General features: G+C 38.0%; 1 protein-coding gene across 1 annotated transcript; it reads right to left on the bottom strand.

Annotated features, from left to right (window-relative positions):
* Positions 1-6,909: 6,909 nt before the first annotated feature.
* On the bottom strand, positions 6,910-11,578 carry elf3 (E74-like factor 3 (ets domain transcription factor, epithelial-specific)). Its single transcript, XM_035148164.1, has 9 exons — positions 11,441-11,578; positions 11,112-11,272; positions 10,239-10,472; positions 9,818-9,925; positions 9,591-9,734; positions 9,399-9,485; positions 9,041-9,160; positions 8,643-8,838; positions 6,910-7,698 (listed from the first exon to the last, which is right to left on the bottom strand). The coding sequence occupies exons 2-9, from the start codon at positions 11,263-11,265 to the stop codon at positions 7,587-7,589; spliced, it is 1,155 nt and encodes a 384-aa protein (XP_035004055.1). The 5' UTR covers positions 11,266-11,272; positions 11,441-11,578; the 3' UTR covers positions 6,910-7,586.
* Positions 11,579-16,769: the final 5,191 nt, after the last annotated feature.

Below are 16,769 nucleotides of genomic sequence, written 5' to 3'. Positions count from 1 at the left end.
AATATTAGTTTTAATACCTGCTACATATGCGTGAACTTATGTGTGGGTATGTTGATGACGTTTCTATCACGTGACAGAGGAAAAATGGAACAAAACACAAAAAGAAACAAAATATCTCTCAGAGAATTGGAGACCCAATTTTTTTATCTTACTGTTGGGGGTGGGACAATAAACAGAGTAATTTCTCAATAGCAAATCCTAGAGGGGACGCCATAGGGGACCACAGATACATATATATATATTATATCTCAAAATAATAACTGAAAAAATAATGCACTTAGAACCTAATTGCTTTAGGTAAGTTTATCTTAAAAACAGTATTATAGAACTATTACTACTTTATCATCTATAAAAGATCAGAGATTTTTGTACGAAAACCTTCATTTATAATGTAACCAAGCATTCCGTGACATATATACACATTGGACATTTAGAACAAAGCAAACAGCTCAAAAATAGGTTGAAAATTAAGGGTAAATAACATTCTAATTGTGGATATACCACCTCACGTGTGTTAGAAGATGCAGCTGCATGTACCAAGGTGGCATGGGTTGGATTGAAGATTCAACTATGATACAACAAAAACAATATGCTGCCTTTTTAAATGTAAATGTGTTTTATTCTACTGAGTGGTCGAATTAAAGTAACGTGTCTGACACATCCTTTGCTTTTAGTTAACTGTTGTAAAGCTGCGACTTTCAGGAAGTCAGTCAACTCTGTGAGAGAGAGAGAGAGAGAGAGAGAGAGAGAGAGAGAGAGAGAGAGAGAGAGAGAGCATTTGTGAGCACGGGAGGGGGAGCGTTGCGCAGTGGAGCAAGCCACTGTCAAAGTTTTAGAATGCATTATTTTGCGTTTATAATTAGCGAACATACGCTCAGTACTTATTGTATCAATATTTAAAATTATCATTGCTCGTGTTTGCAATGATTTTGAGGGGAAACTCTCTGGATGGGGCGGTCGGGAAACATTAGTGTTAATAATATCATCATAACTATAAGTGTCACTATTATCATTTTCATTATAACAACCAGTCTGACAGAGATTATATATGTTGATTACACAACATTCCCTCATCTCTCTCCCCTTTTCACCCATCTCTCCTCTCTGCAGCTCACACTGAGTCTGGTTCTGCTAGTTAAAAGGGAGTCTTTTCTTGTTATAATGTATGTTGTGATTCGGCACCATGCAAACACAACTGAATTTAATTTGAAAGAGCAGAGGCTGTTGCGGACAAGCAGTTTTTTGGGAGTCTGTTTTACATATGTGTGTCTAGCAAAAAACTGAATGCTGCCTATCCATGTTTAGTTTTCACTCTGGGGACAGAAAGCAACCTTGAGGTCTGGATAGTTAATAATGTAGCAGCAGATCAGAGGTGTGAGTGACCTAAATACTGGGCAAGTTTTTCTGAATCATGTGGGTTTATCATATATCATATGTATGTATATGATATCATTCACCATAGTTGTATAGTTGACTGTGGGGTACACAAAACGAAAGTGTAAGACGTGTTTAATCAGTAATTGTAGGGAATAGTGTAATGACCCTTTGTCCGTTTACCAAGTGACAATGCACTGAGATCATAACAGTAACACCCACCCCCTTCCCTATCCTGTTTTTTCTGGCAGTGATCATGAGGTTTCCAGTAAACTACGTGCTACACACACATTCTGGCCTGTTGCCAAATCTACCTGTTAGGCAGGTATGTTGTAGAGGGAGGAGCTCAGTCGCTCTCACCTAACTAAGAAGTATGTGTGTTTGTGTCTCTCTGTGTGTGTGTGTGTGTGTGTGTGTGTGTGTGTGTGTGTGTGTGTGTGTGTGTGTGTGTGTGTGTGTGTGTGTGTGAGACCCCATACACACCATGGTATAAACATGTGGTTTTTGTGATCTGATCACGAGTGGACAGCTATAAGTATAGTTATGAACGCACTCCGATCTGATAAGATAAGATAAGAAGTCCTTTATTAGTCCCACAATGGGAAAATTTGCAGTATTACAGCAGCAAGAGTCAAAAAGACATTAGCAAGTAATAAGTAACATGCAATACTTAAGTGTAAGGAACATAAAATAAATATATAGAAATATAGAAACATATGAATGTAATTAAACAACTTATTTTCAAAAAGCAAAATGGCAAGAGGTTGCATCATCTGTTGTAGCTCATCAGATGTTTTGAATCAAAAATCTCTACTTGTGGCATCTGTATGTGTGTATTTTTGTGTGTGTGAGAACAAATGAGCAGCATACAAGAACATAGAGGACTGAGGGTGTCTGCTTCCAGATTGCTGTGAGTCAGCTGTGAGCACTGGAGTGGTAAATATGGAAATCATATTGATGTAATGGAAATCAACCGGCCTGCAGCAGGCCACAAAGAGCATGTACAAAAATCTTGTACAAAGTTATTATGATAAAGATATATTTATATATGTATACATACAGTATTCCCATATATTAAAAAGCATATTTTGAATTATACAAAGAAATAATAAAAGTTCACAGTCGCAGGTATTACACCACCTCAGGTACTCTAACATGAATATGACTTGCTAACAGAAAATAAAAACGAGAGGGAAATTACTTTCAGAAAACAAGCACTAATTGTCTGTGACAAGCCTCCAAGATCTTGGTTCTTGTGATAAATGAGTGGTAATATGATATTAGAGCTGAGCAGGAAGGAGGAGGTTATACTGAGCTGAAGCTGACCAGCATTTTGTTACTGAGGCTGAGAGTTTGTAACTTCCTCCATCCGCTGCTTTAAATGAACTGGTAGGTGGCAGGCAGAACAATGTCCTTCACAGAAGCAGTTGGTGGAATAAGGGCCAAAGTCATGGAATGTCAAAAGAAAAAGAAAAAAATCTGAGCTCAAGTGAGGAAAAGCCAAGTGAGTCAGCTTTAGTATAGGCAGTAACACTGACATTATATAGTGAAAACAAGAAAAGACAGAAAAGTGTTTCTCGTTGCCTACCAACGCCGCTATGAAACTCAAAAACGCAGGTGCAAACCCTTCAGTAGGAGAACATTAAGACATAAAATGGCGAAAAAAATAAATATCAAAAACTTTTTATCAGTTTAAAAAAGTAATCAGGTTATTTGTTTTAACCAAGAGTCTGGCAAAAAAGGCCTCAATAGCTCCTCGACGTTTTACAAAGTTAAGTGCCAGCTTTGTAAGTTCAGGGACCTCGCAGGGTGTTGGGACACACAGGACGCACTAAGCTCCAGCCCTCTTTGGGACCTCCCTCACACCAATGACTCCATGCTCCCTGCCAGGTCGGACTGGTCGGACATGGACACCATGGTCCCGTTAATGTCCCTGGCCAGAGGACCTAGTATATACAGTCCAAAGACAGGAATAGATATATATTTGAAGATATTTACAGTGAGTGGATTGCACATGAACCATTAATATTGCAAAGATCCGATCCGATCACGCCAGACCATGTTGGGTGTTGATGGTAGATAATACCTTCTTCAGACTAGTGACCACGTCTGAAGAACTAGTTACTTCAAATGTATTAGATTCTGCTGCAACACTCTTTTACCCTGTTTTGTGGACTCAAAGACTTTACCCACCCAGTAGATAATTAGTGAATTTTCATTTCTGGGTGAACTACTCCTTTAAGTTATGCGTGTTAGTGATTTCAAAATAAAAGCAGTCTTCCTGTAAATGGGACGTCACATTTGTTCAGTCTGTGAATTAATGAATGAGTTAACAAATCAATTAATTAAAATATACAAATTATTTGAACTAAATGAAGTAAGGATAAATAATAGTATGAATGATAAAAAATGATGATGGCGTCTGAAACTATTTCATAGAAAATTGAGACTTAAAAAAATGATGATTTGTCATTACCGCTGTGTGAATAATTAGTCACTTTATAGTGAAGAAAAATCTAAATTTTAAGCAACAAAATAACAGACTGTCATTGAGAAGCTACCTATTTCCACAGACTAATTTCACTTCGCAATGACAGTTCACCACCTCAGATTATCACCCAGAGAATATCAGGACTATCCCTTGGAAATATCATATTTTCACTGTTTTGGTTGTGGCAACAGAGAAGGAGATTCTTATGGCACTTGACAATAATGACATCATTGAAAAGATGGCAGAGGGCAGTGAGTTACTGCGCTGCCAATTTGTTTACCAGTCTGTTAACCGTTACATAAAAAAATAGGGTTAGCCTACAAAATTAGAGGTCTGGTGCTTTGCATGAAAAGGGTGGCCTGGAAAGGAGTCAAATTCCCGGCCTGACTTATTGTCCCAGTCCGCCCCTGGGAGAGAGTAAACACAATTCATTCATTATATGGCAGTAGCTGTGACAGGGTTAGGTCACTCTCACACACAGCTGATTCCAAGGGACAGGTACACATACTAAAGAGAGAAAAACAAGCTCTCGCATGAGGGAGAGAGCTGCAGCTGAAACTGTAAGGTCTGACGGCATGGACGATAACAAGTTTGCAGGAACTAAAGCGAGCGAGCAAGAAATTTCTTATGAGAAGTGCATAACATTTTGGGGTTTATTATGTAACTGAGGCAGGACAAAATAGAATATGTTGGGCTGCTACAGTCTAGATAATTAATGGTAAACTGCTTTGACATAGTGAGATAAGGCATTAGCCTTGGTGGAGGTATGCACTCTCAGAGCGCCCTTCTAGTTTCATCTGTGTTTGTCCATTTCATTGTTAGCAGGATTAAGCAAAAATGGATCATGATCAGCAGACAGATCCAGGAATTTATTTTCTGGATAGAAAATATTGGACGGACAGATGGACAGACGGACAAACAGATAAAATATACCTGTTCACAGGGATAGCTGAGATTTCTAAGATAACTCCACAAATAACGGAGACAATGTAAAGGCTTGTATTAATCAGAAAAGCTTTCATATATCATATGAAAGAGGACATCATGAATAAGTCACAATAAAGTATAGTGACATTCGTTGCCATATTCTAATCTGAACTAGTTAATTTTATTGAATGTTTGAAGCTATGTGAAACTAATGTTCAAACCTTCTGTAATTAGGTCCAGAGCACGACAGTGCAAAGACCTATTGTTTTCGCTAAAGTTTTTATTTTAATTTTTCTTCTGACAAAACAAATGCCTTTTTGGGTGCCTAAACATACTCGAAAACTCACCAAATTGTGCAGGTGGGTCAGGACTGGTGAAAATGTATGTATTTTAATCTGTTCTGGAACGCACACCTTTTATCCAAAGCGACCTACATTTAGTGCATTCAACATCTATGAAGGGCCATTTAGGGGTTCAGTATCTTGCCCAAGGACACTTTGGCATGCAGATGGGGAAGACTGAGGATTGAACCGCCAACCTTCTGGTTGGAGGACAATGTTCTGGGGCAAAACACGGATTTATCTTAAATGTTAAGTGTTTTTATTGTATTTGAATATGACCCAGGCCTTTCTGTTTAGATTTTCTTCCCCCAAAAATGGCGAACATGCTGTGTGGATTTTCTCCAGGTAATCCAGCTTCCTCCCACAGTCCAAAGACCTACAGATAGTGGTAAAATTAATTGCAGACTTTAAATTATCCACAGGTAATGGCAAATTGTTGTTTGTGTGTGTCAGCCCTGCAATACACTGGTGACGTGTCCAGGGTGTACCCCACCTCTTGCCCAATGCAGCACATGACCCTCAAAAAGGTTAAGTGGTTAATGAATGGATGCATATATGTCACTGTTGCTGTAATAAGAACTTCCTGTTCCCCAATTGGGTATTTAAAAAATATTTCTGATGAAGCAGATTGACAGCAGCTAGACACGAGTCACCAAATCAAAGTTACCATCACGTTTGTGAGGGCAAACAAAGGAATTTTACAGTCTGGTGTATGACAAGGTCACTGGCACTAAACTAAACTAAAGTTCTGTTGCTGCAGACTAAATTAAATCATCTCCTGTCATCTCTAACTGGCCATACCTGTTTTGCATGCTGAAACCAGAAACAACCATCTACCAGTGTCAATTGTAGGAAGCAGACAGACAAAGCTTTATTTTGCTGCTATAATAAATTAGAGATTGATGGTACCACAAAGCTGCTAAAGACCATTTAGAAACCACACACACACACACACACACACACACACACACACACACACACACACACACACACACACACACACACACACACACACACACACACACACACACACACACACACACACACACACACACACACACACACACACACTTCTACTCCATGCAAGTGCTGGCTGCATGATTGTGTCAGGCATGCAGGTGCCTATTGAGCCAAAGGGAGACTTGTGCGACATGGTGTAACACAAGCCCTTTGCGAACCTATTCCAGTAAACAAGTTTTACAGGTTTTGGAACTTAACTGGTGAGTTGTCATTATGGATCAATTTCAGGCTTGATTTTATGACTGAGTTTTGGTGCATGGCAGGACCTTAATGGTATTCCTGCATCTCTATTTTATGTGCCCTTCATAGTGTTCTGTGCCCTTTATAGTGTTGATCAATATTTGACTGATTCCATACATTTTGGTCCCTATTAATCATTAGGACTGGAAAAGATGGAACAATAGGGTTCAGGTTTGAAAATAGTGAATAACTGTATTCCATTTGTAGTTGTACTATATCAGGTCATGTTAGCAAAAGTCTTATTATAGTGGTTATGGGAGGTCTATATGGCTGTGTCATCACCAGAGTGTACTAGGTACTAGTAGGGCCTAATAACCTACGTTAAATTGCAAAATTTCCTGGTCAGTTCCACAAACATTGTAGACAATATGTGGGTATAAATTCTCTAATTGTGACTCATCATACTGCATTTTCAAATCTTCCAACTGTTTTAATGGCTATAGATGTACAAATAGGATCCCAGTGTTTAGCTTTGAAAAAAGGAAATCTCAAAAAAGAAATCAATAAATGTCAAAATTGATTTCTACTAAAACCATTTTATTTTATCACACATGAGAATTAATCCACACACGTATATAGTATATTAATCAGTCTAAAGTGGATGACAGCATAATGGATTAAGTTTTTACAGGTAATGATCATATGAAAAGTGATGTAATTACATTTTACTAAATATTGTGAAAACACACTAAGTAATACCAATAGACATGTAATGCACATTGTTACTGAGTGGTCATCAAGACTAGAAAAGCAACCATTTACAATTTACCTTAAGGCCCATATATACCAAATTAAACTGTAAATGACAATTGAGGATGAGTTAGTCCTGCTTCAGTAGAGGAAAGTTAAATACAAACACGAGATTTTTTACTGTACAATTGTAAAAACTATGCATTTTAATAGAAACTTACAATTTTCCAGATTGATGTATATGTTAGCTATTATGAACATAGTATACTTTGATAATCAAAAATACAAGACAAATACAGCATTAATATTGGTTCATAAAACCTACTCGAGCCAAAAACACTGGCTTACATTTTCTGCAACACCTTCCTTCTGAGGGGAAGTTCGTGTCTTAAACATCTGGGGCAGCAAGATTTATTTTCAGACAGGCCACATGCATAATTTATTGCTCCTGACCTCGTAGTCTGATAAGCTTTTTAGTTTCTACCTGCTCTGTTACTGTTCACTCACATGCCCATACCAATCTCCTCAATCTTCCAGCCGCTAGAGTTCTTTCCGAATTTGTACACAAGCCTCCGGCCATCGACCCGCTCCAAGATTTCCCTCTTATAGTAATACCTAAGGGTGGAGGAGGGTCAATTAGTGCAGGATTAAGACACAAACAATGTATTCTCTTTCATCATCTGCTGCACTTAACTGATATACAATGTTATTAGTAAATGAAAAAGCTATTTTATAATATTCTTCCACTAGGGACCAACCAGGGACAATTCACTTTTACATGCCAGAGTCACTAAGTCACTTAGTCATGGGGATCCTGTCAACACAGTATTATAATATAGCTTCGCCCAACGAGTGAGCAAAGAGAACTCTGTTGACATCACTCTGACTTCATCAATTTCTGAGTGTGGCCCTTAAAACCCAGGGTTAGCCACTAGGCAGGCGGGTCAAATAAAAGGCACTATCAAGTTGCATTGTGGTAAACAGACGTAACATTCTTGGAGCTTGACACATACTAGGAGCAAAGCAAATTACCTGGTAGTACAATATTATATCACTGGAGTTTAAGCTTGGTTTTACTAGAGCTTATTATTTCACATGAACTCCGGAAAATGTCACAATGGAGTCAGAGTTTGCCTTTCACACATGAAAAATGCATCAGGAGATTCTCCAGCTAGACACGTTCACAACAATTGAAATTCCGGAGCATTCAAGTGAGGGGTGATGCAACATGCCAAACATATAAATTCCACTTCGGTGATCGTGTCTTTTTCTTTACAGCTAATCGATCAACAAAAGCTCCCGAATCTCAGGAGAATTTCAGGAGATTATCTGGAGTTCATTGGATATCAGAAAGCAATTCATGTAAAGCTACAATCTGAAATAGTTTTCAATGTTTGAACATCTTATTTATGGAGAAGTCATTTACTGGCTTGTGTTTTAGGTCTAGGCACAATGCTAATCACTTTTACCTCTGAACCACATCTGTAAATGCTCCATCATTTTAGATTGAGGTGGATACTATAGAAAGGGGATGAAACAACTTTTCGCTGCTAACTCACCTCATGGCACGACTGAGTTTCTCATACGTCATGCTGCTATTCTTCTTTTTCTGGCCCCACATTTGAGCAACAGCCTCAGACTTGAGGAACTTAAAGACACCCTCACGACGGTCCTCCCACTTCATCAAGCCCTGGTTCCTCTCTGGGTGAATCAGAATGTCCCTGATGAATTCCCATAGGTGAGTGCCTCGTGGCACTATAAACAAAAAGTGGAGCACAGTGAGTTAATGTGTTCACATTGATGTATAGTCATAAGCATGCTTGCCCAACAGGTATGTATCTGCAGCCTAATAAAAATGCAAAATGGATGCAAGTATAATCTGTAAAATAGATGCCTTTCGAACAGTTTTACATGATGCATGATACAGCATTACTTAATTCCCCAAACATTGCCTCACCGTGTTTGTTTTTCTTTGGACATTCATAAATGCTGCTGCTAAGATCTCTGCTGATTTTAGGAGGTCGCCCCCGTGGTCGCTTTAAGCGGATTTCTTCTGTCTCAGTTTTGATGTGCACCTCTGTCAACAAAACAGTGAATTGTCAGGTGTTTACTTAAAAACTTGTTTTTTCAAGTTAAAAGTCACATACACTGCCTTTTTCTATCATACATCATTTCCACAATGATAGCACAGCCGTCATAATCAATTTGGGGGATTCAATGTCTTGCACAAGGACAGTTTGGCATGCAGACTGGAGGAACCACCATCTTTCTTCTCTACATTCTGAAGCTACACCTGCCCACAGAGGTTTACTCACTTGAAATCAGAGGGTAAGAGATTTCTGGTTCTGATTCGCCAATGCCAGACTCAGGTGAGCCGAGGGTTGAGGAGCCAAACATGCCACCTGAACACAAGAGACATGTTTCTGATATACAACATTTTTGGGAAACAGAGGCAGAAAAAGGTGAGGAAGATAATAGCAAACATGAGAAACATGTTAAATACTGACTGTTTGAGGAGGAGCTGTACTCGCTGTCAGACTGATTATCAGACAACTCAGTGTCTCTGTGAGAAGTCATGGGCTCCATGGTCAGAGTAGTCAGATCATAATCATCCCTGTATTCAAACTCTTTCTTGCTGACAACGCCTTCAGCTGTTGGTAGTGAGTAGCAGTATTATTAGGAATATTTCCACACAGAATAATTGTTATGCTAGTATGTGACATATAATACGTACCTTGGCCAATTCTAATAGTGCTGAGCAAAGGGAAGTTAAGGCTGTCTAGGAAATTGTCCAGGAGCTGGCAGGTCTCATTCAGCTCTGACCTTGACAAGCTCTGTAGGTCTGGGAAGAAAAAAGAAAACATTTTGGCCATAAACATTATTAATTCTAGTGAAAAACAAAGCATATGTATGAGACTAAATTGCTAGCATCTGAGAATACATGTAAAATCTGTTCTTCCCAGTATCATATATATTTTTATTGACGTATAACTGAAAATTTTATTCACAGGCCAGTTGTATTTTGGTGCACTTTGTGAATTTTGGACCACAATTTCTCTTAACCATTTACTTTACTATCTAAATAACAAGAAAATATATTGATCTATTTTAGCTTTGAAAATCTTAAAATCATGCCTCATGACTGATGCAGTTACCATATTTGGTCTTATGTTCCTGCAGACTTTGGTGGAGATGTGGTCCAAGTTGCAGGCCAAAGATCCCTATCATCTGGTCCCTGTTCATCTGGCAGAGAGTGGGTCCATCCATGGAGCAGCAGGCCAGACTAAGATTGCTTGCATCAAACTTGTTGTTCTCTACTTGGTCACTGATCCACTCCAGAGCATTGTCTGCTGTCCAGCAGTGAGGGCTGATCTGCTTGTACCACTGATCTGCAGAGAGAGATGGAGGAATCACATGCTACTCTTTAAAGTATGGATGCAGTCGAATAATCCCTGTTTTTGAGCAGTAGCTGCATGTGTCAGACATGAGCATAACAGCAACAAAATGTTGACACATTCATTTTTACATAAAAATCCTGATCTTAATCAAAGTCAGTGTACTGTTATATTTTCCAAACCACACAAAAAAATATCAACACTTGCTTCTTTAATTTACTTCACCATATCTACAGGTTCACCTGCTTGTAAAGCTGACTGATACCAGTCTCTATTATCACCTGGCCTGCATTTGTGTCTCAAACAAAGCTCAAGCTGTTTTAACTATGAGGTGACTGACGGTTATGATGGGTTAAACATTAACAGCCTGGTAAATGACTAAGCCAACAGTATCTAAATGAGGCCAAAGTTCAGAGACCTAAGGGTCTTGTTGGCAGAGGTTTGAAATAAATTATTGGATTTACTGTGTGATTCATTTTCAGCTGAGCCTGCGTAAGAAACTCTGGCTGGACTATAATGATTAACTTTTTTCACAGCCCAGGTTATAGTTGACATTTTTGGAAAATTTAGTGACAGAGTACACGTACAATTTAATTTACAGGAATGATAGATAGAAATGAGTGTTTCTCTTACTGTGGATGTTAGAGCTGTTTGCTGGATTGCTGTTCTGAAGAGTGTTAATGCTGGGCAGCACACTGGGTTCCTGCTGCAGTACATCAGGGATACCAGTCTGATACATGGTAAGGTTGGCATGAGTCAGGATGCTGCTGAGGCACGGTGATGACATGGAGATTCTGAGAAACATGTGAGACAAAACTTGTTTACCCACCATTTGGATGTCAAACTTTCCATTTGAATTAAAAGAGCTAGTTCTAATTCATTTAGCTTTGTAACATAAGCCGTACATTTCCACTAGACCGCTCTAACATTTCAGTTAAATAGTTACGTAAAATTGCCTTTACCTGATAGCACAAGTCACAATATGATGCAAAGTTACAATGATCCAAGAAAATCCGTACTGGGAAATTGTGTTGTATAATTTCTATTCTATTGTTCATGTATCAGTGATCTTCTCTTTCTACACCTGAGGATCTTTATACTTCTTTAAAGGATTGGGGGACGGACTCAGGTGAGTTCAGGGGAATTCCACCTGAAACTGACCACACCTTCATCCCGGTTGCCTCCTCCTCTGCTTTTCTGAGAACTTGATCAACAAAACAAACCTGCTTTTCTCTCTGTTCTCTCTGTATCTTTCAAACCATCAACTAGAGTGAGATTATATTTGTATTTGAGTCAACTAGCTTTTATGGCTTGATGTAAAAAAATAATGTATTGAAATGAAATAGGAGTAATCTGTAATGTGTTAGAGTAACTTTACTTGGCACAGAAATTATGAAAGTAGTTCAAACTACTAGTTTCTATTTTCTTCAGCAAATTATAGTGTTATCCTGTATAGTGTGTCATAGTTTCCTATCTTTTTTCTCATTCTCTCAAAGGTGTGTGTGTGTGTGTGTTAGACGACAAGGTGTCACTTTTGTGGACAGTTTTATCAGTCAACAGCCAAACTAACAAAAGGTGACGTCTTTATCAGGCTTTTTTGTTCCACTGCACTCAGTTACCCCCTAATATGTAACCAACCTTATCTGTGTCTGTGATATTACTCTGTATTACTCTATAACATTTATATATTATATGGTTACATATTATGTAATTGTTTTTAGATGTTTGATTATTGCTAAATAAATACAAGTTAATCAGCCTAGGACAAAACACAGATTGGACAGATTTATTTAAAAACAGCTTCCTATGGCATTCTCTGTTCCCTGTCTTTGTGTAGAGCGTAAACTATGATGCAAAAGCAAAAATCGTAAATACACATACATACCCCACACTTTCTACCTGCGTGTGTTTGCATGTCACTGGTGATGTCAGTTGCAAAGCCCATCTACATCCTTATAAAACACAGAGGCTCTTTTGTACTGTCAAAATACTACAAAACGTATTTTGATCTTCCAGTGAAATGATTTTTCTGCTTTTCAAAGATTAGCGATGCAACTAACAGCCAGGAAAGAACCTGAAAAGAAAACACTTTGTTCATATTATATTTATACTTTATCATCTCAAGGTACTTTTCATCGTAAGGTCCAAGACCAGATTATGATGTTGGCACATTTTTCCTATAAAAAAAAAATGGCATTTGGAATTTGTTTTAGACAGTTATTACTTTTTCTCCCAAATTTCACAACATCACTCACACCCTGTTTCCACAATGTGTTGGAGGAAAAGCTTAGTGTGGAATGCAGCCATGCAGGTTTTTTCTTCCTGACGAGTTACTAGCTCTTATGGCCTGGGGACTAACAGGAAAATGTCATCACTTGTGATTCATGCCCTTTTCTCCACCCTTCATTACTCTTATACACCTGGGCTGTTGCTAAATGTCGGTACTTTCCACAGACAATATTTAGGTGTAGAAACTAGTGAGGAGAGATGGTGTAGAGATTAGTCATAACAGAAATGTTTTTTCAAATATTGTTTACATACAACTAAACAACTAAAGATTAAAGTTGTGTTACTGATATCTGTTATGTATCCACCTATGCCAGCATAGCCAATGCATTACCTATACAACACAAAAGAGGAAAAGGGGACATAAAACACAGACGTAATGAGTAAGCACGAGAAATAGCAAGGAAAAAGTGTTGTGTTACTATGGGTTAGTATTTGAGCATACATTGTTCAGTTATTTTGCTTGTGTGCGCACACACACACACACACAAATAAAAAAGGTCCACAAAGAGAGGAGCAGCAGTCCTACTTCACATAAGAACACAAGTTTAGCATTTCTGGACACTAGGTGGCATCCAATACACACTCTTAAATTACATGTAACACCAATATTTAGAAAAAGTATTCTAAATTTTTCCTAAATAAGGACCAGGCCCCAACATTATGTTTGTATTGACTCTTAGTATTTTACTGTTAATACTGATTGAAATACACTTAATCTGGGTTTATTGAGAATGAATTTGGCATAATCTCTCACTTGCACCTGGAATATAACCTATTATAATCTAGGTATCTATCATAACTAGGACAAAATGTTCATTATTGAATAGGAAATTATTGTAATCTGTAATGGACATTTTTTATTATATATCAAAAGATATAATTACCACAGGGAGGGCAAGCTAATTTATTATAAAATGTGCTTATTGATTAGAAGGCAAATTAGTCATTTCCATAGGGATTACTTTTGACATTTCATTGCAGATTGCTGATTTAACTGGGCAAACCTGGTAATAATATTACTGCTTTTGTTCATACACACAAACACATGAAGTGAACGAATTTCATTGGACCGGAAACCCCGAACTTAACCTTAAGTTACCCTGATAAGCGCAAATCCGGCTTCGTGGTACAGGGCCGCGTACTAGGAAGGAGGGTTTTCAGTCCTACGAAGCTCGTTCACTACGTATCGGTCTAAATCACCATGGTAATTTATGCAGTTTAAGTTGGAGATAAGAGATCAAGCAGTATAAAAGGACCGCCCTCTGACCAATTCATTCCTTTGAAAACTGACATCACCGTTCTTAGAGAATCCCATGGAGCAAAACAAAACAAATTGGATCCCATGGAGCTTGGTATGGATTGTTGGAAGGTCTCTGAGGAGGACAATTGTCTTTACAGACATGAAATATATAAATCCTCCCTCCCTCCCCTCTCTCTCTCTCTTTCAGCCCTAACCAAAATGACACTACACTGTTGCTCACTCTCCTTAAAGGGATGGATAAGGGAAATATGAAACAATGTCTGGTTGGTTAAGTCAATCCATACTAAGTCAATCATAACACACTCAGTACATCTAAATCTCTTCCTGTTTCTAGATGCACCTAGCGCATCCTGTCAAAATACAAAATGCGAAAATAGGTCCATATGTTTTTATTGACTAGTAATTGCAAATGTTTCCACCACAGTGTGGCCTCAGAGTTAGCACAGCCAGTGTGTGTCAAACTAAAGCCCATTATAGAGGCTACATCATTTGATTAAGTAAAACTTTTCATCTCTCATCTAAGAGGCTTCTTCAGTTCAGTTTGACAGGTCTTGTTAGTAAAGAACAGAATCATATCTCTTGGCCCCAAGTTATTTATCTCGTTCCCAATGCGTTATTATGTCGTGGTCATATAATAAAATTTGTCCTACACGTAGGCGGGCTCCGTAACCTTTTTACCAGCTGTCCTTTTCCTCGTTGCAGTTCTTTAAGAAAAATTAATTGCTCTTCAACATCTACCAGCTTCAACAACATAGTAACACTCGCCATTTTTCTGAAGTAAACAGAAATGCCAAAGAATTTTTAAATTCAGGAAACAGTTCATCACCATCAGAGGTGACCACTTTGTTTGCCTCTTCCATTAACACCTCCAATACCATGGCATTAAACTTCGGTTAGTGCTTGGGTTCTGGCCTCGAACGCTTAAAAATGAATCACATTAACCATCATCATATTAACAAATTGTAAAGTCTTCAACCCATGTACATTACACACGTAGAGGTTCACCACCATGGATAGGTGACTATGAATGATATGCATTCCATCCTAGCAGGATTATCATTCCAACTTTTACAAATTTTCAACTACAACTATTTTTTCTTTTATGATACATTTCTAAGAAAATATGATCCTGATAGACTTTAAACAGATGAATACATTTACTCACTCTACTTGATTAATGTTCTTGCTTTTTAAGTAAGCGTCACTCGATTTTTCTTCAGTATACTAAGTCTTTGTTTATTATTAATCAATCCCGATTCACAAGGTCTCAACCTTTTAAACCATTTTAAACAACTGATAAAATAATAGTATTATAACATAATCATGCAAGTTCACCTTTTTAAAAAGCAATTCACTTAATTGTAAAGAATGTTCAATCTGACATTTGAATTTAAAAAAGAAATATTAAAATATCCTTGATGAATAAAACAGATAAAATAAACCACTCACAACTAAAACAGATACAATGGACTCTCTAACCCTGCTAACAAATATTGCTCTTGAATAAATATTAAACATTTGGCACAGGATATATCTTACCAGCTCAATTAACATTGATGGGATGTATTAGGTTAGTATTCCAGCTTTTCCTCTATCGTGTGTGTTTGTGTTTATGAATTGCCTCGCAGCTCTGATCAAACAGTCTTGCCAGAGGTTCCCCACCCCTGCTCTAATTGAATCTTTAATCATATTTTACAATTACAAAATTATTGGGACAATTACAAACTGACCTTGAGCTTTAGACCTTCACACCCTTGGGAAAAGAACGCTTGGATAATTACATCAAATAGGAACACTAAAATTGTTTAAAACAAAAAACAAGTTCAAACATAAAGTAAAACTGGGAATTAAATATTTTAATTAAATACAAATTGTTAATTAATTACAAAAAGGTAACAGTCCTGTATATCATTTAGAATGTCTTAATTCTCTAGGAGATTAAAGCAACAGAGGCACACTTATTAGACTAAAATTCACTGTCTGAAACAAACATGGATGGCCCTTCTCAGAAAGATAAATTAAATTTACCTTTAACTCAGAAGCACCCAATCAGTGTCAGGCTCTGGGTCTGGTATCTCATCAGCCACACTTACATACTTGGAGGTCTGTAATCAGCCTTATTAAAAGAATGGGATTAAACATTGGCGAATGCATCAAACTCAGCATATTTTAACAGATCCATTCAAAGGTCATTATCTGCGTGTTTCTCTTTGCTCATAGGGACCTCAGAGGTGCATGGTTTAAGTGAATGTCTGTGTAAGGTTTCGTCCTAGAACTGGGACCCAATAGCACAACTCACAGACAGAGTTCAATTTTTAAAAAGAAGGGGTCTTTATTACCAGGCAGGGTTCGATACACGGGGTCAAAATCACCAGGCAAACGTGGTCGAGAACACATAAGATGAGACAAGATTTGGTGAGATCGCTGGAACGCTGCGTGCAATACGAGACAAAAGGCACTTGGCAAAGGGAAGCACAGAGACTTATATACACAGGGAAGGCAGGGGCAATTGAACACAGGTGGAACACATGAGGACTGGTGCAGACAATCACAAGGGCGGGAAACAGGACAAAGACAGGAAGTCAAGATGGAAAACTCACAAGGAGCAGAAACTACAAAATATAACAGGGAACAGAACACAGGGAGAAAACATAAATCTAAACACAGAATGAAACACAAAGATACACAGTGGGAAATCATGAAACACAGGAACAGGTCAAATACAAACATAAACACAGGGA

This window comes from Hippoglossus stenolepis, chromosome 3 (genome assembly GCF_022539355.2).
Source record: "Hippoglossus stenolepis isolate QCI-W04-F060 chromosome 3, HSTE1.2, whole genome shotgun sequence".
In the NCBI taxonomy this organism is placed as follows: Eukaryota; Metazoa; Chordata; class Actinopteri; order Pleuronectiformes; family Pleuronectidae; genus Hippoglossus; species Hippoglossus stenolepis.
This window is presented reverse-complemented; position numbering and strand designations above follow the sequence as displayed.